The sequence below is a fragment of the Phyllostomus discolor genome, chromosome 15, assembly GCF_004126475.2.
Source record: "Phyllostomus discolor isolate MPI-MPIP mPhyDis1 chromosome 15, mPhyDis1.pri.v3, whole genome shotgun sequence".
NCBI classification, from domain to species: Eukaryota; Metazoa; Chordata; class Mammalia; order Chiroptera; family Phyllostomidae; genus Phyllostomus; species Phyllostomus discolor.
In genome coordinates this window covers 8,654,103-8,675,495 of record NC_040917.2, presented here as the reverse complement: position 1 = coordinate 8,675,495, position 21,393 = coordinate 8,654,103, and the positions used below count along the sequence as shown (strand labels likewise).

The 21,393-nt window shown below is 45.8% G+C and overlaps 2 protein-coding genes across 2 annotated transcripts; one reads left to right on the top strand and one right to left on the bottom strand.

The window, feature by feature from the left end:
* Positions 1–1,043: 1,043 nt before the first annotated feature.
* EXOC8 (exocyst complex component 8) lies at positions 1,044–5,901 on the bottom strand. The gene has a single exon (XM_028531338.2). It carries the CDS (start codon positions 5,738–5,740, stop codon positions 3,566–3,568), a length of 2,175 nt encoding a protein of 724 aa, XP_028387139.1. The 5' UTR covers positions 5,741–5,901; the 3' UTR covers positions 1,044–3,565.
* Positions 5,902–5,991: 90 nt separating this feature from the next.
* SPRTN (SprT-like N-terminal domain) lies at positions 5,992–18,593 on the top strand. Its single transcript, XM_028531233.2, has 5 exons — positions 5,992–6,596; positions 7,509–7,608; positions 10,984–11,112; positions 14,665–14,917; positions 15,829–18,593. Exons 1-5 carry the CDS (start codon positions 6,376–6,378, stop codon positions 16,566–16,568), a joined length of 1,443 nt encoding a protein of 480 aa, XP_028387034.1. The 5' UTR covers positions 5,992–6,375; the 3' UTR covers positions 16,569–18,593.
* The last annotated feature ends 2,800 nt before the right edge of the window (positions 18,594–21,393 follow it).

Below are 21,393 nucleotides of genomic sequence, written 5' to 3'. Positions count from 1 at the left end.
AATCCTAGTTCCCAGGTCATATGGCCTACATTGCATTTTATCCATTTAGGAATGCACAGATGGTATGTAATCTACGTTTTAGAGTAAATTCACATTTTGTATAGCTGAAATTTCCAATGGAAGGGAATCTTTAAAAACTGAGATCTGATTTACCCACAATTCTTTTTAAAACAATATCTTTAAAAATTATTTTTAAGCCCTTGCTGGCGTAGCTCAGTGGATTGAGCGAGGGCTGCGAACCAAAGTGTCGCAGGTTCAATTCCCAGTCAGGGCACATGCCTGGGTTGCAGGCCATGACCCCCAGCAACCACACATTGATGTCTCTCTCTCTCTCTCTCTCTCTCCCCCCCTTCCCTCTCTAAAAATAAAAATAAAATAAAATCTTAAAAAAATTATTTTTAGAGAGAGAGGGGAGGGAGAAAGAGAAGGAAACATTGATCCGTTGCCTCTCACACGGCTCCATCTGGAGACCTGACCTACAACCCAGGCATGTGCCCCAACTGGGAACCCACAGGCCTGCCCTCAGTCCACTGAGCCACACCAGCCAGGGCTGATTTACCCACAATTCTGACAGTAAGCAGAACACATTTGAATTAGCTTACAGCTTCCTACCTATCATCCCCATATAGAATAGCAGAACAACCCTGGCTGGGTGGCTCAGATGGTTAGAGCACTGTCCTCATACGCCACGGTTCTGCGTCCAGTCCTGGTCAGAGCACGCAGAACAATCAACCACAGTGCATAACTAAGTAAAACAACAAACTGACGTCTGTCTGTCTTTCTCAAATCAATTTAAAAAAAAAAACCCACCTAGGTTCTTTTTCTTTTAATCCTCACCTGAGGATAAGGAACCCAAAACCTAAGTGTGTGCCCTGACTAGGGATCGAACCTGCAGCCTTTTGGTGTAAGGGACAGCACTCCAACCAAGCCACCCTGCCAGGGCCAAAGCAGGCTCTTTACTACTGTGTTTCAGTAACAGGACATGAGAATATTAAATCCTGGTTAAAGAAAGACATAGAACATCGTAACATCAACCAATGTTATCCAGTGTAGGAAACATTGTAAGCTTTATTTTGACAAACGTTTCAGGTCCCTCATATCACAGCATGGCAATAGGCAATGTGTCTGTAAACCGGTTTTACACTACATGGCAGGTCCCAAATTACCAATCCCAGTTAAGCAAGTTGCAAAATACAAATGCTGATCATGTAGGTACAGGTGCTATTTTCAACAAAAACAGGAGTCTTCAGCACTTACGGGGCCGGAGGCTTTAATCAAAGAGAGACTTAATTCCACAGGGTGTGTTTTTTCAACAGTAATGAGTTCAGTCCAGTCTGTGACTCCAAGGTCAAGCGATAGTGTTATGTTGGAGGCCAGCAAGTAAGGCAGTCAGCCCTCAGTGGTTTGTTACAGCTCATGCTACATTCCAAGCGATCTCTAAGTGCATTCAAGCTTGAGCACTTGCCTTGGAGTCTAATGAAACGAAAAGGAGAGAGAAGAGCTCTGACCCCACTCTGAGGGACGGCCATATAATCGCGCTGTCCCGGTGCACAGGTGCACTCTTCACAGTGGGGGTTTTGACCCCCCCAACCCCCCACTAACTGATCCACCAAAAGCACACTTCCTTCGGCTCCAACTGTGACGAAGGAGCACACACATTCTAAGAGAAGGAAATTCTGACTTCCAGTTTTAAAAAGCAGACAGTTCTATGAAGAGGCAACCATGTCAATATCTGAGTACACACACAGTTAAGTGTTTACGACTCCACGCCTTCAAAGTAGTTTTCATTTCAGACGATCATCTTATGGACCCAGCATCAAGTATGTACATGATATGTGTTTCACACAGTATCATTTTAGAAACTGTTAAGTGGCACAAAAGAATCACAAAGTTTTTATCAAATTCAAGTTTCCAGTGATCTTAAAAAAGACAAATTATAACTTTTTGTTCAGCGGAGATATCCAGTATGGTTATTATCTAGAAAATCCCCAAGTGATGTAAAAAAACTTAGTCAGAGGAAATCTCTAACTTTGATCATTTTCAACCTTTTAAATGGGCAGAGGTAAACATAAAATAAAAGGCTCCTCTGGCCTGAGTAAAATTATGTCAGGGAGTTTTACAACTGTAACTAAGCCAGTATTGGAAGCTATGTGAGGTTTTACGTCATTTCCTCAGTCTGAAGACCACTATTTTTATTCGGATAAAAGAAATGACCCTTTGAAGTAACTGGCATCAGAAATGGCACCTATAAACAAGAGTCACAACTCGTAGCTGGGAAAAACTGGACCTCCGCCGGCACGGTCTCTCTCAGGGTCTGAGCAGCGTCGTAGAATCGATACACAACAGAGGCAATAGGTTAGAAATCTTGGGAAGTTCAAGTTTCCTTGGTTAAACAATCTGAAGTAAGGATTATGTTCATTTAAAAAAAATAAGGCAAATAAAAGATAAAACAAGAAAAATGCAGCCCGGGGCATTCTAAGAGTCATCAGAAGGGTCTTTTTCTCCCTTGGTTTGGGAAGAAAAACCTCACCTTTCTGTTCTCCACTTTGTTACCAAAACAGCACACACAATTCTCTGCTCGAAGCAGTTACACTTGAGAACAGTATGGGGCTTGCTAATTTCTCATTTCCCATCCACCAGATCCTGGTATCTAAGTATGTATTTCAATGAAAACTTTTCTCCCATTTGCATGAAGTTTGAGCCACTACAGAAGTGGGGAGGGGCGGCTAAAAATTACTGGTGCTGCCAGGTTCCTTAATGTGTCCCGTTTTTATTACTATTATTATAATGTTTAATGATAGAGACAAAAGCCCTAGCCAGACGAACATTCACACAGTTCAGGAATATGCTGAAAAAAATGTTTGTCATAGTCCTTGAGATTTTCAAGTCAATGCTCCCAAATCAAATACTATAAAGCTACTACTTAGCAGCTGAAAATAAGTAGCCATTCAAATCACACTGGAAATGTTTGCCGGGCTGTTCTATGAATGTGTCCTCGTGTGTGCTACACGGGTCAGAGTATCTGCGCACGCACCCTAGCTACTTTCAGGAAGGAATTCTTTTGAACAAAATTTACCCTAAAACCAATTTTCTCATCTCGTCCTCCCCCCACCCCGAACTGTTTAATCACATTTTAAGGTGGGAAAGTATATGAAGCAGATTGTTTTATATGGCACTGGACCTTTTAAGAAATCTAACATTTTAGCAAGCTGGGAAACTTTTCATAAAATACTTAGACATGTTACTTCCCTGTGCTGCACAGCATGTACTATGAGGAAGTGTGTTCTGACTTAAAGGATAAGCTAAGATGATACAGTGTGACAATATAGTCGTTAGAGAGTTAGCATAACTTAAAAGGAAAGCATATTATATATTTTATTAATGGCAACGTTTTTGTTATTTGGGTTTAACACTTTTTTCTTTCTCCTTTTGAATTTCTATCTGAGAGGGCATCTTTTATGGTTAAGCTGTGTTTGAGACTACAGAGAAAATGCGAATGCAACTTAATATAAATATAAATAATACAGAAACAATATATATGTGCACACGTAAACAGAGCCAAGCGTCAGACCACGGAGGTGGTGCTCTCAGGATTCACACGAATAAGTCTAGACGCATTCCTCAGGTCCTGGAGTTGCTTGGCGGGTTTCCCCACGCCTTCTTCGAACCTTTTCTCCACCACGGGGAGGACTGTTTCATACAGAAAGGATGCGTTCTGTCTGATAAAAGCCTTCTTCTCTGGATCCTGCTCACACCGAAGACTATAATCCACATGCTGAACGGCAACCAAAATGATTTCCATCAGGCTCTCCAAAAGTACCATGTGCAGTTCTGGGAAGTACAGTTTTAGGGCCTCTTCCAAGAAGCCCATGGTCTGTTTGGTGAAGGCAACCACCGTGTAGCTCAGGTTCACCCAGCAGTTGTCCCCCGTGTACTGCTCGAAGTTGCTCACCCCGCAGTTCTTCATCTCCTCTTTGAGTTTGCCCAGGGCCTCCGGCGTCATCAGGTTCATCCTCCTCCACATCTCCTCCGAGTTGCGATGTTTGGTGGCTTCAATTATGATTTCTTTGTAACTGTGCAAGGCCCCTTGGATGTCTTTCACCAGAAGGGCGTGGACGATGAAGGTGAGGTCCAGTCCGATGTCACCGAGTTGTTGACAGTGCTCCTTCGCCACTTTGACACACTCAGCTGCTGTGGAGAGGCTCTCCTTACTGTCAAACACCTGCTTGCTGAAAGCATCCACGAACATGCCCATGGCCGACCTTGCCCAGACCACGAAGGCGGAGTAGCAGCCACTGTCGGTGCCCGCGAAGTCCGTCTCGAATTCCCTTGCGGTCTCCAGGAGGCTGGTGAAGAAGACGTGGCACAGCTTGTGAATGTAGAGTAAAGTGGCACCTTCAATGCGAAGCTGGCGGATGGCCGTGTGCACCGCCGCTGCCCTGTTCCTCAGAAACAGCTCACAGGCCTTCGTGCACTGGCCAAGCCGGATGAGCTGAGACACTGCCCGGCGTGTCGCCTTCGGGCCACCTCTCAGGGAACGACCCGGGGACAGTTCAAACATGAGCACCTTGGTAAGCTGTCGGACGCGCTCATCCACCTTGGCCCTCAGTTCTTTCACCGGAGGTGGACTGGGCTTATCTTCTAGGTAATTGTTCAACTTGTCCAGCAGGTCAACGGCCCCTTCGAAGTCCCTCTGGGCGATGCAGACATCCAGGTCTTCGGGCAACTCCTGAATCCATTCCATCGAGAGGTCCACCTTCTCTTCTTCCACCTCAGGAACGGCTGGCTCGTCGTCTTCTTCATCCTCAAACGGGTTAGCTTTGGCAGTCACCTGGGGCGGCCCTCGAGGAGCTGCTGCCTCCTCCTGCTCCCTTCGTCTTTTCTCACTGAGAGCCCTCTTGGTTTCTTCCAGTACTTCCAGCCACTCTCGTTTGATTTTAGCATTTTCCGCCTGAAAAATGCGGCTCTCAGGAAACATCAGCAGCTTGAACATGTCCTTCATGGGCGGGTTGTCCTTGACGTTAACCACGGCCAAACCATCCAGGGGATAGAGGGCATTGTAGCGATACATCCCCCGCCGCTGTGGCAGCCAGGTGGCCACCAACAAACAGTCGTTCATGAGAAAGCCGTGTACCCGCTGCAACTGGGCCATGTGGTCCGCCTCGTATTCCACCAGGTCCCCGTTGTATACCAGGTACTGTCCAGGCGTCTCCAGCAGGTGCCTGCAGCCTTCCACCTTCTCAAGCAGGGTGGTGAGAGTGCGCTGCTTTCCCTCCTCGCCCGGACCCGCGCCGTCGCGGGAGGCGCCGCCGGGGGTAGTGAAAAGACCAGCCTGGCCCCGGCGGTGGTCTCGGCACCCAGCGCCCCCTCCTCCCTCCTCACCTCCCGCGGCTGCTGCGGCCCCGGCGGCAGCAGCAGCCGGCAGCAGGGTAAGCGGGATGCTCTCCAGGCTGCTCTTTTGCTCAGTCAGCAGATGGCTGAGCTGATACATCTCGCTCTCCAGGTAGGAGATCTCACGGGCCGTCTCTATGAACTGCCGGTAGTTCTGGTAGACGTTACGCTTCAGGTTCTGCGCTGTCTCCTCCGCCAGGGCCTGGATGCGCTGCCGGTGTTCCTGCAGGTCCCGGTCCCCGTCTGACTGCTGCGAGAGCTGTTTCACGTACAGCCGCGCCTCAAAGCTTCCCGACTCCAGCTGCCGCCGCAGGCGGCTCGCCCCACTGTCCGACATCGCCATCGCCATTTCCGCCCACGACTCACGCAGACGCTGTCACTCTCGCTGTTGCCGGTGCCCTCGTTGCTGGGGCCCACCCAAGCCCAGCGACGCTCCGAGGCTGAGGAAGCAGAATTGGAAAGGAATCGAGTACGCCTGCGCTGGAGTCTGAGCTTCAGATAGTGCGCCTGCGCAACGAACCGAACCCAGACAGTGAGCCTGCGCGGAAACGCCAGTGGCCAAAGCGCTTGCGCTGGACGAGCTAACGCGGAAGTGAATGTGGGCGAGGCCGAGAGCGAGGCAGATACTGCACATGCGCTTGCCGTGACGTTTTTGAAGTTACGGACGTGTCGTGAGGTGGTAGCCCCTTCTGAAGCCTTCCTTGGCCCGAGTTCTGGGAACCCAGGTTTTGAGCCCATTAGAAGGTGTCGTGCTGAGTTCTTTTTCTTAAACTTCAGAATCTTGCCTTCCGCATTTGGGGCAAACTCAGTTCTCGTTCTCGAGCCAATTGCCCCTGAGTTCTCGCGAGACCCGCAAGCTGAGCCGATAGCCCAACAGCCGGTATTTTCTAAGATCTCTACGCGGGCCTCGGAGCCTTAGTGAAGGGAAGTAGCGCCCGGGAGCGAGCCTTACGCTGGCGGACCCCGCCTTGGAGCCTGGCAACGATGGATGAGGACCTAGTTTTGGCACTACGGCTTCAGGAGGAGTGGAACTTGCCGGTTCCGAAGCTCAGTCCGGCCCAGGAGCCCCTATCACTGGTGGACGAGTCCTGGGAGTTGGTGGATCCCACGCCGGATCTGCAGGCCCTGTTTGTGCAGTTCAACGACCGGTTCTTCTGGGGCCAGCTGGAGGCCGTGGAGGTGAAGTGGAGCAGGCGAATGACCCTGTGAGTCCCCAACCCATGGGGTGCGGGGGAGGCGGGCAGGGCTCCTCCTCTCTCCCTTCCCCCACCCCCGACGGACCCAGGGCAGTTAAACGAGGGGTCCGGTTTTGGACCACGCGGTTCCTCTGGTGTATTTCTCCGTCCCTGCCATCTTTCTCCCCCTGAAATAGCTTTAAGAAAGCTATGTGGCCCATATCGCTGTCGTTTGAGTTACCACGGACACACTGAGAAAAAAGGGTGTCTCTAGGAATCTCACCTCATTTGGAAATCAGTGAGCACCTCTCTGATTTGTTTTTTGCTGGTTCCTTAGGGCTCAGGACTTGTCCTCTCTTCTGTGCCGTTAGGACACCATCACTTAGCAGTGAGCTGGGCGTTTTAGTTGGGGGCGGGGGTGGCATTCCCATAGTTCTAGACCCCAGGGGTCTTCAGGGGCGCCCCTTGGATCCCTTTCCCACACGCTAAGTTGGAGAAATCCCGATGTGAACGTGTAGGCCTGTACGTGAACGGAGTTTTATTAACAAGTTCAAGAGGTGGTTATATACTACCTAAAACTTAGGTAGTATTCAAGCTAAAAGTCAGACTGTTACAGCTTTGGAAAGGGTTGGTGGAGATGGGGCTGTTACCGCCACCAAGTGATGATAGTTCGTGGGAAGGAGACGGGAGCGGCAGAACATTATCTTCCCTGAGCTTTTGCAGCCTGGCTGGGGGAGGGGAAGCCACTTCCGCTCACGTAGCGCCCTGCCTGGGATGAGATGCAGGTCTCTTTTTAACAACGTGGGAGTGCTTTTAAGAAAGCCTTCTGCCATGGAGTTCTCTTGTGTGAACCGCTCAAGAAATGTATAAGGACTTGATTTTTCATGTTTCCCTTTTTGTGTGTATTTGGCAAATAACGCTCTGGCGGTGGTTGTCTTTCAGGTGTGCTGGGATATGCACCTATGAAGGGAGAGGTGGAATGTGTTCCGTCCGTCTGAGCGAACCCCTTTTAAAGTTGAGACCAAGAAAGGATCTTGTGGAGGTATTCTTTGCATAAACTTGATTCTTAGCCCAGTAATTTAGAAATTCTTACTGATTTAGACTGAATTAACCTGTTTGTGCATGTAAAAAAAGATTCCGTAGTCTCTCATTGCAAACTTTAATTGTGGGCAAATAGTAATGATTGTCTTATATTTTTATAGTACTTCAAAGTTAAAGGCTTTCAGGTATAGCATCTAATTTTGATATTTACAATGATTTACAAATTGCAATGTGTTATCCTCATTTTTATACATAAGGAAATTAAGGTTCAGAGAGGTTAAGCAGTGGTTTAAGTTGCATATTTAGAAACAGAAAAACTTAGGAATCCAAATTTATCTATCAAGACACCAGCTTTTCACCTGTGGTGCTGCCAGGAAGTCTGGCTGAGCTGGCAAAACAAGCTGGTGTGAGGCTGCTCTTCACAGCCAGAGGTGGTGGTCCCTCCTACTCCCTAATGCAGCTGTAGAAACTGGAGTCAAGCCTTGTAAATGCGTGGAAGTCTCCAAGATGCACACAGGGTGACTTGTCTTGCCCCAATTACCCCACTTGAAATGTAAGCACAGAAGAGCATAGGGTGGTCGAGGTTGGATGGGAAATATGTTAAAATGTGCTTAGGGAAATAAGGGATGCTGTTTTTAAGGATAATAAAATGCAACGGGTTTCACAATAAAGAATATACATAGCATTACTGAACTGTATGTTTAAAAATGATTAAGAGCCCTGTCTGGCGTAGCTCAGTGGATTGAGCATGGGCTGCGAACTAAAGTGTCACAGGTTCGATTCCCAGCCAGGGTACATGCCTGGGTTGCAGGCCACGGCCCCCAGCAACCACACATTGATGTTTCTCTCTCTCTCTTTTTCTCCCTCCCTTCCCTCTGTAAAAATAAATCAATAAAATCTTAAAAAAAAGAAAAAAATGATTAAGATAGTAAATTTTATGTTGCTGTTTTTTTACCACAATTTTTAAAAAAGTAGATAGCTACTGAATGTAAAATGGTAAGCTGGAAATTCTTGGTTAATTTTAAAAAAGGAATAAAGGAACAAAGGCCAGAGAAAGAGAAAGGTAAGCATATATCAGTAATTGTATTAAATATAAATAGACTAAACATCCCAGTTAAAGGTACAGAGTGACATACTAGATTAGAAGAGATGCACTTAAAAACTCATATGTTAAATTTGAAAAGATAAAAAAATGTGTATCCACACACTTAACAACAGAAAGCTGTTGTGGTTATATTGGTACCAGACTAAAGATTTTTTTTTTAAGATTTTATTAGTTATTTTTAGGGAGGGAAGGGAGGGAGATAGAGAGAGAGAGAGAGAGAAACATCAATGTGCGGTTGCTGGGGGTTATGGCCTGCAACCCAGGAATGTACCCTGGCTGGGAATCGAACCTGGGACACTTTGGTTCCCAGCCCGCGCTCAATCCACTGAGCTATGCCAGCCAGGGCTCAGACTAAAGATTTTAAGGGAAGAAGTTTTACTACGAAAAAAGAGGGACATTTTATAGTAATGAAATTATTAAATAAAAATACCCTAACAACCCTAAATAAAAATGACACATCATAATTAAAATGCCAAAGGTTAAATACAAAGAGAATCTTAAAAGCAGCAAGAGAAAAGGATTTAGTTACCTATAGGGGAGCTCCCATAAGACTGACAGTTGATTTCTGTCTGAATCAGCTAGAAGGGATTGGGAAGAAGTATTCAAAGTGATGAAAAGCAAGGGCCTCCAACCAAGATTGCCCTACCCAGCAAAACAATCATTTAGAACTGAAGGACAGATAAGGAGCTTCTCAGACAAGAAAAAGCTAAAGGAGTTGATCATCATCAAACTAGTATTATATGAAACGTTAAAGGTCTTCTTTAAGAAGAATAAAAATATGAACAATAAAATGGCCATAAATACATATCTGTCAACAGTGGGATCTAAAAACTGAAATAAACGAGCAGAACAGAAACAGAATTGTAGATACGGAGAACATTTTGATGGTTGCCAGAGGGGAGGGTGTTCGGGGAAATGGGCAGAAAAGGTGAGGGGACTGAGAAGTATGAGCCGGCGGTCACAGAACAGTCATGGGGATGTGAGGCACAGCACAGGGGAGAGGGCAGCTGAGAACATACATGTGTGACCCACGGTCATGGACAACGGAGTGGGAGGCCTGGGTGGAGGAGGGCAAAGGGGGCAAAACTGGGACAACTGTAACAGCATCAACAATAAAATACAATTTAAAATGTATTTGCAATTTTTTAGAACAAATTATGAAACAGCAGCGTTAAGTGCTTTTGTTAATTTTGCACTTAAATTTCTCTATCCTTGGTGTGGAGTGCAGTTGATTTTATTAGCTTGTTTTAAAACTTTACATTAAAACAATACACTCAGTTGGTTTCCCCAAATCATTTCATAGAGATCTTTTTCATTGTTTATGGCTGCACAGTATTCCATTATGTGGATGTACCCTAGTTCATTCAGCCAGGCCCCTAGTGCTGAACACTTATTTCTAAGTTCTTGCCATTGCAAACAATGCCACAATGAAAATACTCAGGACATAAGACCTTTTGTATTGGTCTGGGTATTGCTGGGTAAAAAGGATAAAAAGCACTTGTAATTTCATTAGATGTTCCCAAATTCTCCATAGTTGTGCTATTCTGCACTCCTACCAGGGGTATGTGGGGATATTTGTTTTCCTTAGCTTTAGTGGTGGTGTCAAACTTTACTGATTTTTTAATTGTTTTTATTTTAAGTAACTTACCAGCTTTACGGATTTGATAAACAAGAAGTGGTATACTACTATAGTATTTGCCTTTGTTTTAGAAATGGAGTTGAACATTTTTTTCATGTGAATGGGTTATTTACATCCCTTTTTCTGTGAACTTTGTGACCATGGCCCATTTTAAAATTGGGTTATTTCCACGTTGGCTTTAGGAGCTGTTGATAGTTTAGGAATTAGTAGCCTGGGAGATGAGTTGCACATATATTTTTCTGAGTTTGTTCACTTAAGGTGTTTTTTTTTTCCCCAGACAGAATTGTAAATTTTTTTCCCCTTCTCAGGTGTTCAAATGTTCTGATTATGTAAATCATAGTGAGAACTAGAAAATTTTTATGCAGTGAACTCATTGGCTTCTTCTCTGGATTTCGCTGCACAGATGAAAAGGCGCTCCTGGAACAGGGAGCCCACGCCGGGCTCCGCAGAGCTGCAGCTGCTCTGCACAGTGCTGCACACGAGTGCAAGGGTATTTTCTAGAAAGATGGCTCACGACTTCTTATCAGCTTCTGGAAGGAGCCTGGGAGCCAAAGAAGGGTGAGGCCCCAGGTAGAGTAGGAAGATGCATTTTTATTTCGAAAGTGTCACAAATTGATTGTTTTCTGTTTCAGACGCTCCTGCATGAAATGATACACGCCTACTTGTTTGTCACCAACAACGACAAAGACCGGGAAGGGCACGGCCCCGAGTTTTGTAAGCACATGCATCGCATCAACCGCCTGACGGGGGCCAACATCACGGTAGGCGGGGCCACATGTGTCTGTGATAGTCCGAGTTTCTTCCTATAGCCATTCCTGGGATCTGGTCAAACACGGACAACTGGGGAGAACAAATACTGCCCCGGAGGGCTGGCCCAAGAGTGAGAGGCCTGGGGAAGCAGCCGGCTGGTCTAGGAGGAGCGGAGGGAGTGGCGGCACGGCCAGCCGTGTGCGAGGCCTGCCATCCCTCTCCCCGGGCCTGTTCCCTCCTAGTCTCCTCTTCCAGTCCGCCCTGGATTCTGCTCCCGTGTCTTACGTCCTTCCGTTCCTCAGCGGTCTCCCTGGATCCCCGTGTCAGTGTAGTGGGAGATGGCAGAGACTGGGGTCCAGACAGCACGAGGAGCCAGATTGCTTGGGCTCAGACGCTGGTCACTGACTGCGGGGCCTGCGTAGTTTGCCTCTCCTACCTTTCAGTTACTGACACGACAGGGTGGCCGACCTCGTGGTGTCTCCGTGCCATGCTGGAAGAGTTGTCTTGGGCACCCATTAAATACATTGTGACACGTAATCACAAGAAAACCTCATAATGTTTTAAGTAAATTTACAGTTTTGTGTTGGGCCGCACGTACAGCCACCCTGGGCCGCATGTGGCCCGAGGGCTGCAGGGCGGACACCGTGAATGAGGAGGATACACAGTCCTGTCTGTTGGGTCCTTGTGAGGATCAAATTAGAAAATACACGCAAAGCATTTTTGCAGTTTGTGTTCTAATAGTTGTTTTTATTGTTGTTAATTCATTTTATCAAGTGAATGCTCCGTTGCTTTTGCCTTACCTCCCACGACACCCCTGCTCAGGTCTTGCGTTTGTGACGGAACTTGTTGCCTCCGTGCTTTTCCTCCAAAACCCCTCCCTGAAACGCGCCGCTTCTGTTCTTTGTCAGCAAGCCCTTGTCCTTCCAGTGCGCTCTACCTTCTGTGTCCTGTGAGTCTCCTCAGCAGACACCGAACCTTCACCAGTATTTTATTCTGTCCTATCTCCGAACACAGGGCCACTCCTACTGCTCTTTGTGGACCTGTACGTGAGATATTTAATGTAGCTAGTCCCCTACAAGTGAACCCAATAGAACACTCATTCCTACGTAGATTAAATCCTTTGGTATTTTGTAACCACTTGGTTAGAGCATCATCCCCACACACCAAGGTTGCAGGTTTAATCCCCAGTCAGGGCACACATGAAAATCAACCAGTGAATGCATAAATAAGTACAACAAATGAGTCTCTCTCTCCTTCCCTCTCACCCCTTTCCTCTCTTTCTAAAATTCAATTTAAAAAAACACTTAAAAAATTCTTCGCTATTTTGGGGTTTTCCTTCCTTTAAATGCAATAAAGGACAATATGACAGAATGAAAAGTGCTCACACTCCATGTATTTTTTTCTAGCTGTCAGTGTTAACTTTCTAAAGCACTCATACAATTAGTGGGCACAGTTCCTTTCACCATCAAGAAAGTGGCTTGAACTAAAAAACAATCACATAAGATCCAGATTAGCAAAAAAACTATGGAGTTGTCGGTATAAAAGGCATCCACCGTCTTCGTTAGAACTTGCACTTGAAGCAGAGCCCTGGTGCACTTCCTATTGCTCAGCGGGGAGAGGACACATTCTTTTATCTTGGATAAAAGAATGCGTGTTTTCATGCCGGAGGGGTTTGATCGAGGGGACACCTTGGCTTTGTCAGGTTATATCCTGTTATAACAAACTCCACAGGGCATCCAGGTTCGCATTGCAGAACATTTTTATTTTAGTGACTACACTGTTAAAAAGTCCCACTCCCAGGCTGTAGGAGTTACGGGAGTTGGAAGCAAAACAGATCCAATTCCCGGACTTTTTGTCAGTGACTCAGTAAGCAGAGTTCTCAGTGTGAGAAAAAGCAGCATCTCACACCCCTCTGCCCCAACCTTTGTCCTCCAGTCTCTTCTCTGAATACAACGTGCCTTGTTTGCATGCTTGCCAAGTAACAGATGTGTTATCTATAGAATTATAGAAAGCTGAACATTCTTTCCTACAAGGGGAATTTATTAAAAAGTTACATTGTCTTTGATTTAAAAAACCTCATATGCAGATACTCCTTATCTTATGCAGATCGTAATGTCCCACCGAGAGCAGGTACTCACTGTCATTTAGGAGAGTCTTTTCTTTTTTTTTTCTTTTTAATTTCTTTTTTTTTAAATTTTAATCATTGTTCAAATACATTTTTCTCCTTTTTACTCCCAATCCAGTCCCCCCTCCCACCCCTCCCCACTTCCCTCCCCTTACCACCCTCCCTTTAGTTTATGACCATGTGTCCTTTAAGTTTGTTCCTGTGAACCCTTCCCACTGTCCCCTGAAATTCCCTCTACCCTATTCTGTGGGCACTGTCAGCCTGGCCTCTATTTCAGTGTCTTTGGTTATATTTTGCTTGTTTCTTTGTTTTGTTGTTTAGGTTCCTGTTAAAGGTGATATCATGTGGTATTTGTCTTTCACTGCCTGGCTTGTTTTGCTTAGCATAATGTTTTCCAGCTCCATCCACGCTGTTGCAAAGGGTAGGAGCTCCTTCTTTCTTTCTGCTGCATAGAATTCCATTGTGTAAATGTACCATAGTTTTTTGATCCATTCATTTACTGATGGGCATCTAGGTTGCTTCCAGCACCTGGCTATTGTAAATTGTGCTGCTGTGAACATTGGGATGCACAGGTTCTTTTGAATTGGTGTTTTAGTATTCTTAGGATAGAGTTAGGAGAGTCCTTTCAATGGTGCCCTGCCATCCTCATTGCCACCCAGGTGGGAGGGCTAACCTTCCTTTCCATCAAAACTTTTCTCTGTCTTCTGCTTGAGTTCTAAGGAAGATTTCATCCAGGGGGTGAGACAGAATGATCCTGAGGGAGGAGTGGAACCCACATTCACAGAGAGTTTTGCTCCACTCGGTGAATGAAGCTCTCAGTCAGCGAATGCTGAGGGCACCCTCACTGTGCCAAGCTCGTATTAGCCACTAGGGACATGGAGATGAAAGCACTCGGACTCTGGAGACTGTTCCATCTGGAGATGGACAAAATGACAGCCCACAAGCTTCTCTCAAAGACACGAGCGAACAGCTGTGCGGACGCGCAGAGCAGGGGTCAGCAGGGGCTGCCCTGGGCAAGACGCTTGTGTCATCGGGGGCCCAGCACGTACAGAAACAGTCCTTCAGAACCCTTTGGGGTTAATACGCATAGGGGACCATTCTTACTGTGGCATTAAACTCTTGTCTTCACCCTAATTTTTGGTCCTTTAAAAATTTATTTTCTAAAACTTCTAGCACGTATAAAAGGCTTTGTGTTTTTCTATAATTTTTTCTCTTTGGTCCACATTTGTCAGTCTTGGCACAGTTTATGAAGTATTAAGTTAGCTGCTGCTCTTTCCCATTTAAATGAACTTTTGAACAGAAGCTAAATATAGTTGCTGTCTTTCCCAAAATAAAACTTCAGAAAGCTCTGGGAAACTGGAAAGCTTTAAAAAAGGTTCTTACATATTTTCTGAAAACGGTTCACTTGTGTTCACTTGAGACCTTCCTATCCCCCCAGGTGTACCACACCTTCCACGATGAGGTGGACGAGTACCGGCGGCACTGGTGGCGCTGCGACGGGCCCTGCCAGTTCCGGAAGCCCTACTACGGCTACGTCAAGCGGGCGACCAACAGGGCGCCCTCTGCGCACGACTACTGGTGGGCCGAGCACCAGAGCACCTGCGGAGGCACGTACGTGAAGATCAGGGAGCCAGAGAACTACTCCAGAAGAGGCAAGGGGAAGGCCAGACCAGCAGCAGCGGAGAATAAAGGTAACTCGGTGTACGTTCTCCCAGCTCTCCCACAGCCGTAGCTGCGGTGTGAGGACAGCAGGACTGTCCTCTAGAGAGCGGGTATTAGGAGAAGCTTAAGGATTGTGTCTAGAAGCTTTTGGGTGTAGACTTTGATGGTAGAAAAATATCCTTTGCTCTCTGTAGGTGGAAGTAAAAGTAGAAATTGTTTCCACTGATAATAGCTGAGGGTAAAATCCCTTTCCTTATCTTGACTCAGTGAGTCATTTGGAAACACGAGGCAATAAGATTGTCAAAGTAAAAACAGTCATTCAAAAAACAATGCCCGGAATGCAAGCCATCACAACAGCCCTTCCCATCAGTTGGATTCTGCCCAGGTGACTTCTCCGGATGTCTGTACTGTCACTGGGAGAAGAGTGTGACGTGTGTGCTAGGACTTCATCTTCAGACTGAAGTTCAGAGTCCCTGCCTTTTGAGAGGTAACCAGGTTATTATTACAAATGCCTCTTCCCTTGGGAAGTTGCTGGTTTGATGTGGTAGGACCCAGGGGCCTAAGCTGTGTCTCCCAAATCTGACAGGGTAAGTTGTGGAGTTGTACAAGAATTTATGTGGAGAGCTTACGTTCTCCTTGTTGTGAGGAGGAAGCGAGTGTGGTGGCAGGATTTCCCCCTGCTGTGAAAACCTAAAAAAGTCTACGTTGGCCTTTGCAAGGTGGAACGCCGTGTCTAAATAGTGGATCGTGTGTTCTGTCCTCTACGTTTCCAGTACAAGTTCTCGAACTGCTAAAAGTTCTTTCTTTCATCAGTAGGTAGTTATATGGATCTACATCGGGATGGAGCAGCATTTCTTCATTTTCAGAAGCTACCCTTTGGCTTAATATTTGTTGCTGTATTCATTTTGAGTCAAGGAAAACTTTACTTGGTCTTTTGCAGGTAAACCCAACAGAGTCATCCCGTTCAGCGGGAAAGGACGTGTTCTGGGAGAAACAAACGGCGCCCCTTCGTCTGGGAACTGCGCTGCTCCACGTGCGATCACTGAAACCCGAGATCTCCTAAGTCAGGGCCACTCAACAGACGCCGGAAGGCCAAACCCTAAAGCCGAGCTGAAATTTGAACAGAGTGGCTCCAGGAAAACCACCTCTCTGGTCCCGCCTGTTCTCAGCAGCAGTCCCCAGAATGTTTTAAGCAACTACTTTCCTAGAGTGTCGGCTGCCAGTCAGAAGGCCTTCAGGAGTACGACTGGGTCCCCAAGGAAAAGTGTAGTCGTTGGTGACATCAGTAAAAACTCTGTCTCTTCTGGTTCTCAGAGGAAGGCGTCCGCCTCGAAGACGGCTCTGAGAAATGCTCTAAAAGCAGTGGAATCGACGTGTGCATCGCAGGGCGCGAGTGGGTCTACAAACGAATTCCTGAGTAAACGACCCAGGCTGGAGGACAAGACTGTGTTTGACAGATTCTTCATCAAGAAAGAGAAAACACAGAGCGGGGGGAGCGCTCCGGAGTGCAGCTCACACCCTGCGGCCGCGGCGCAGAATTCCAGCAGTTGGTCCGCTCACAGCAGGACGGTCAGCTGTCCCGTCTGTCAGAGCGAAGTGGTGGAGTCTCAGATCAACGAGCACCTGGACCTCTGCCTTGAGGACGACAGCAGCAGAGTCAGAAGCAGCAACAGTCTCTGAAAAAAAGTGGGTCTCACGTACCTCCTCTGATACCTCGCCGGTGCAGCGCCAGCCCCTCAGGAAGTTCTGGTTAACACTAAGATTTGTAGTTTGTGCTCTAGTTCACGCAGCCAGCACAAAACGTTCTATTTCATAGGTACGTTTGACACTGTAATATAAAGTATCTCTCTAAAGTCCCTGTATTTATATTCACTCTTGCCTTATATATACTGTAGCCCAGAGTTCTGTATGTTTACAGGCACAATTTCAGATACTTTTGTTCTTGCCTGCTCTTAAAGCTTTTAAAATCTGTTGATCTTTTTACTTGCACTTTCCTCAAAATATTTAATAAGAAATTAAGTATTTGGTTAAATTCAGTATTCCCTTATGAACGTTAAAACTCATTCCCAGCGCTGTTAGTGTTTATAGTGTTAGGCATATTGACCGAAAATACAATCTAGAGTGCAGAGTATGCTGTGTTAAGGAACTCAAGGTAGTTTCTAAGTTTTTAAAAATTTTTCCTCCCAAATCTTAACAGGCAATACATTTTATATATTTTAAAGAATTTTATTTGTTTGGTGTCAGACTATAAAGTAGAGAGAGGATAGTAAAACAAAATTCTTCTGGAGTATTCTTAGTAAGAAATAACCACTGTAATTCTGTAGGCCGAGTTTAGCTGTTTTCTCAGAATGTAGCAAAACGAGTGGCTAAAAATTTGGTGCTAAGTAACTAGTATATGTAACATAGCAAGCCTAGTTGATGTAACATGGAACATTACTGAACACATTATGACCCTTTAAGCCAAGGCTGAAACTGTTACAATAAAAGGAATACCATTTGTTTCCTTAGACACACTTAAGACTGTTTTCATGTTCTAGCAGAGGGACACACACACTTCTGTCAGTTGACTTCTGTGTCGGGGCCGTACCTCCAGCGGCCTGGCATGCTCTCAGGTGTTCTTTTCTTCACTGTGGTGCACCGTGACTTGTCTGGGTGGAAGGTGCAGAGCGCTTTACCGTGGAGTTGGGTGACTGTCGGTTGCCACCCAAGGTGTCCTCACGAGTGCCTTTGCCTTCCTATTCCCCACAACCCCTGAATGACCTGTTTTCTTCTGTTGCCACAGGTCCGTTTTGCTCATTTTTGAACTTCATAAAGTACTTCTTTGTTGGTATACGTAGCACAGTATCTGTGTGAACATGCCAAGGTTTATACATCCATTCTACATTAAGGGATGTTTGAATTATTTCCAGCCGGAGCTGGCTATTATTACAAATGCTGCTGCTAAGAACACTCCTGTCATTTCTGCTGGGCCTATACTCAGGGTTGGATTGCTGGGTCACAGGGTGTGGCTGTGGGTAGCCTTAGTCCGTACTGTCGGTGTATGCTCCTACAACAGTGCGTGAGAGCTGCAGTTGTCTGCTTGTTAACGTCATTGTCAGTCCTTGTCATTGTAGCCTGAGAGGTCGCAAGTTTTGATGTTTTAAGTATGAAGTTGAAAAATAATATTTAATAAATATGACCTAAAACACGTATTATGTTGAATAAATGCTGTTAAACTTTTTTTCTAATTCAGTTTAACAAATTGTGTGCAGTTAAACATTGCCGTTTTTATCCTCACCTGAGGACATGCTTACTGATTTTAGAGAGGGGGAGGCGAGGGACACCAATGCAAGAGAGGAGCATCAGTTGCGTCTCCTGCAAGCCAGGCATGTGCCCTGACTGGGAACCGAACCTGCAACCTTTCAGTTCATGGATGACGCTCCAACCAAGTGAGCCACCCCATCCGGGCCGCAGTTAAACATTTTTGAGCCAAACTGTACAAGGTTCTGGGGTTACCATTTAATACGACAGTCCGTGTCCTCAAGTAGCTTTGCAGCCTACCTGGGGAGGGAGCCAAAAGCACATTAACCTCAACATAGTAAGTGTCAGCACAGGTTTCTGCCAGGTGCTGTGGGGAGTTAAGGACAATCAGCACAGCCCAGGGCTTCAGATGTTTCTCGGAGAAGATGCCATCGGAGCTGCTCTAGGGCCGGCTGAGGGTGGAAAGGGCCTTACAAAAAGAAGGAACACCAAAAAGGCGTGGAAACAGGCTGGCCTGTTGTGCTGGGAGCACGAAGCTGTCCCAAAGGAAGAGTATACAGTGTGAGCTGAAACGGCAGGAGAAAGACTGGACAGCACAGATGCAGCTGGTTGGAATGTTGAGGGCTGAGACCCTGTCTCATCACATCCAGTTCGTGTCATCCCTGGTCACACACATCTGTCGGTTCAGGTGGGGGTGGGCACTGGGGGTCCGATCGGTCAACAACACTTGAGAAGTGCTTTGATGGATCCTCCGGGGGCCACATAAGAGGAAGAAAGGCTGTGGCAGGGATGGAGGGACGTTGGGCTGGAGAAATATTTAGGTGTAAAGGGTTGGTTAGTGTTTTTTTTTTTTTCTTGAAAGATTCTATTTTTTAGGGAAATGGGAAGGGAGGAAGACAGGGAGAGAAACATTGATGTGAGAGAATCACTGATTGGTTGCCTTTTCTACGTGCCCTGACGGGACTGAACCCACAACCCAGACATGTGCCCTGACCAGGAACTGAACCAGCGACCTTTCACTTTGCAGGACAATGCCCAATCAACTGAGCCACACTGGTCAGGTCAAGAATTGGTCAGTTTTAAGGGATGATGGAAATACGTTAGCTGAAGAAAAAAACAGGTTAAATTTGGAATTAAATAAGCCTTCATTTCAATCTAAAATCTTTTGAAAAAACTTGCACACTAGTAATTGTTACTCCCAAATCTGGTTCATTTGCTAGATTATATTAAAGAAATAGTGTCTGTTCTATTGATTTAGGTTTTTCCCTTTTAAAGCAAAGTTCTACCCTAACACAGAGGTAATGACTCTGGGCCAGTCTTTAAATGCTATGGCCCTTCATTTTGGGTAGATGGAGAGCAGACTATTTTGAATTTTTAAAGTCAAGGTTATATGTTGTCTAGCAAAAACTAACTATAAATTCAGTGTTTTGCCTGGACAAAACACTTAAATGCTCCATTGTTCCAAGGCTCTTACACTTTTTTCCAAAGCTGACAGGATTTTTAAGTAGATCAGAATGTCAAGGTGAATCAGCCGCTGTATCTCATTGGGCTGCAGGAAGAACAAAGCTACCGTAAACTCTTTTTGTAGTTTGTTAATCGCTATGGAGAGACAATGGTCTCCTGTTATCCTGGCTCCATTGTTGTCCTTGAGGCTACTGTTGCTGTTGTAGCAACTTGCTGTGGTTGTTGACAAGCAGCAAATCCACCAAACGAAGGGAAACCAACATACAATTATTAACAGATCAAATTGCCTAGGCAGTTGGTTATTAACAAAAAGAAGCGATGAGATTAGCTCTTGCTTTTTTTCTTTTGCTAACATTCCACTAGAATATTAGAAGTTCCATGACTACATACTTCCTCATCTCATGAAATAAAAAGCTTCTTTTAAGTGATTCTGGAACCATATCATAACTAAAGTATACAATATTGTACAGTGTGATACAGAAACAAACTACTGTTTGCTTCAGTGCCGGTGCGGAACCCACCGCAAGATTTACCCTCTTGCTTACTGAACAGCAGGTGGCGCTCTTGGTAAGTTAATTTCTCTGATACACCTCAGGGCAAAGGAAATCCAAAGGAACAAGAGAAAAACTTGCGCACTGACTGTAACAATAATTGCCAGAACTGATCCATAAAAAGGAAAGGACAGCTTGTGATTTCAAGTCCTGTGAGAGGGAACACAGCAAGCCAAGAGTGTGTGCCTATTCGGACAAGCCAGGACTCACCTGCAGGACACTTGCCGTCTCCCTGCACTCGTTTTTCTTCCACCTTGCGTTCTGCACACCGACACAAAAGTCTTGCGCAAGAAAGAAACCAGTACTCACACAGAGCGAAACGGTAATTTCCAACACGAAGTCTTCCACATAAGGCAAGAGCTATCCAGTTTTCTAGTATTTCTGAACTTACAGTCCTCTTCCTCGCAGTGTGTCTATCACTGCTCTGTATCGTCTACAGTAGTTGGAAAGCACCCTAGGACACCCGCAGTGGTGTCCTTGCCCGGACACCAGAGGTTCCATAAACAAAGAGCCTCTCAGATCCTAGGTGTTGAGTGAATGAAATGGCTAGGCATCTCTCAAATTCCACTGTTATCTGCTATTGCAAAAAACACCTTAAGGAACACCGACTCTTCTCCACAGTTCTCCAAAGAATCAAAGCTTGTATATTTTTAAGCTGGGTAACTCTTAAGACACAAATCATCTCACATTGTAGGCATTCCTTGCAAACTCCAAACAGCTGACCCTTGACCAACATGGGAAGGCCCAGTTATAGGTGGGTTTTTTTCAATAAATACTGTACATGTATTTTCCTCATGGTTTTCTTAAAATGTTTTCCTCTATTGTAAGAATGCAGTGTATGACACATAATGTACAGCATGCATGTTAATCAACTGTTATTGGCAAGGCTTCCAATCAACAAGCTATTGGCGGTTAAGTTTGGGGGGAGGCAAGTACTTGTCATTTCTGACTGGGGGTTGGCACCCCTCCCCCTGCATCGTTCCAAGGCCAACAGTCTATCGGAATCTACATCCACAGTAAAGCAACAGGGAGGGTATTTTTTACACAAGAGCCCTCACCAAATTCTTTTATGTATTTGTATACATTTAAAGTAATTCCATACATAAATATAAACGTGCGGACACATCCATAAATGGTTTTCAGTAACTCATTGGTAAAGACACACCTACACTTACTCATTCAATTGCACTGACACCAGATATGCAAACAGCCGCCTCCACAGGATCCACGAGAAAACGAGGTCCAGCTTC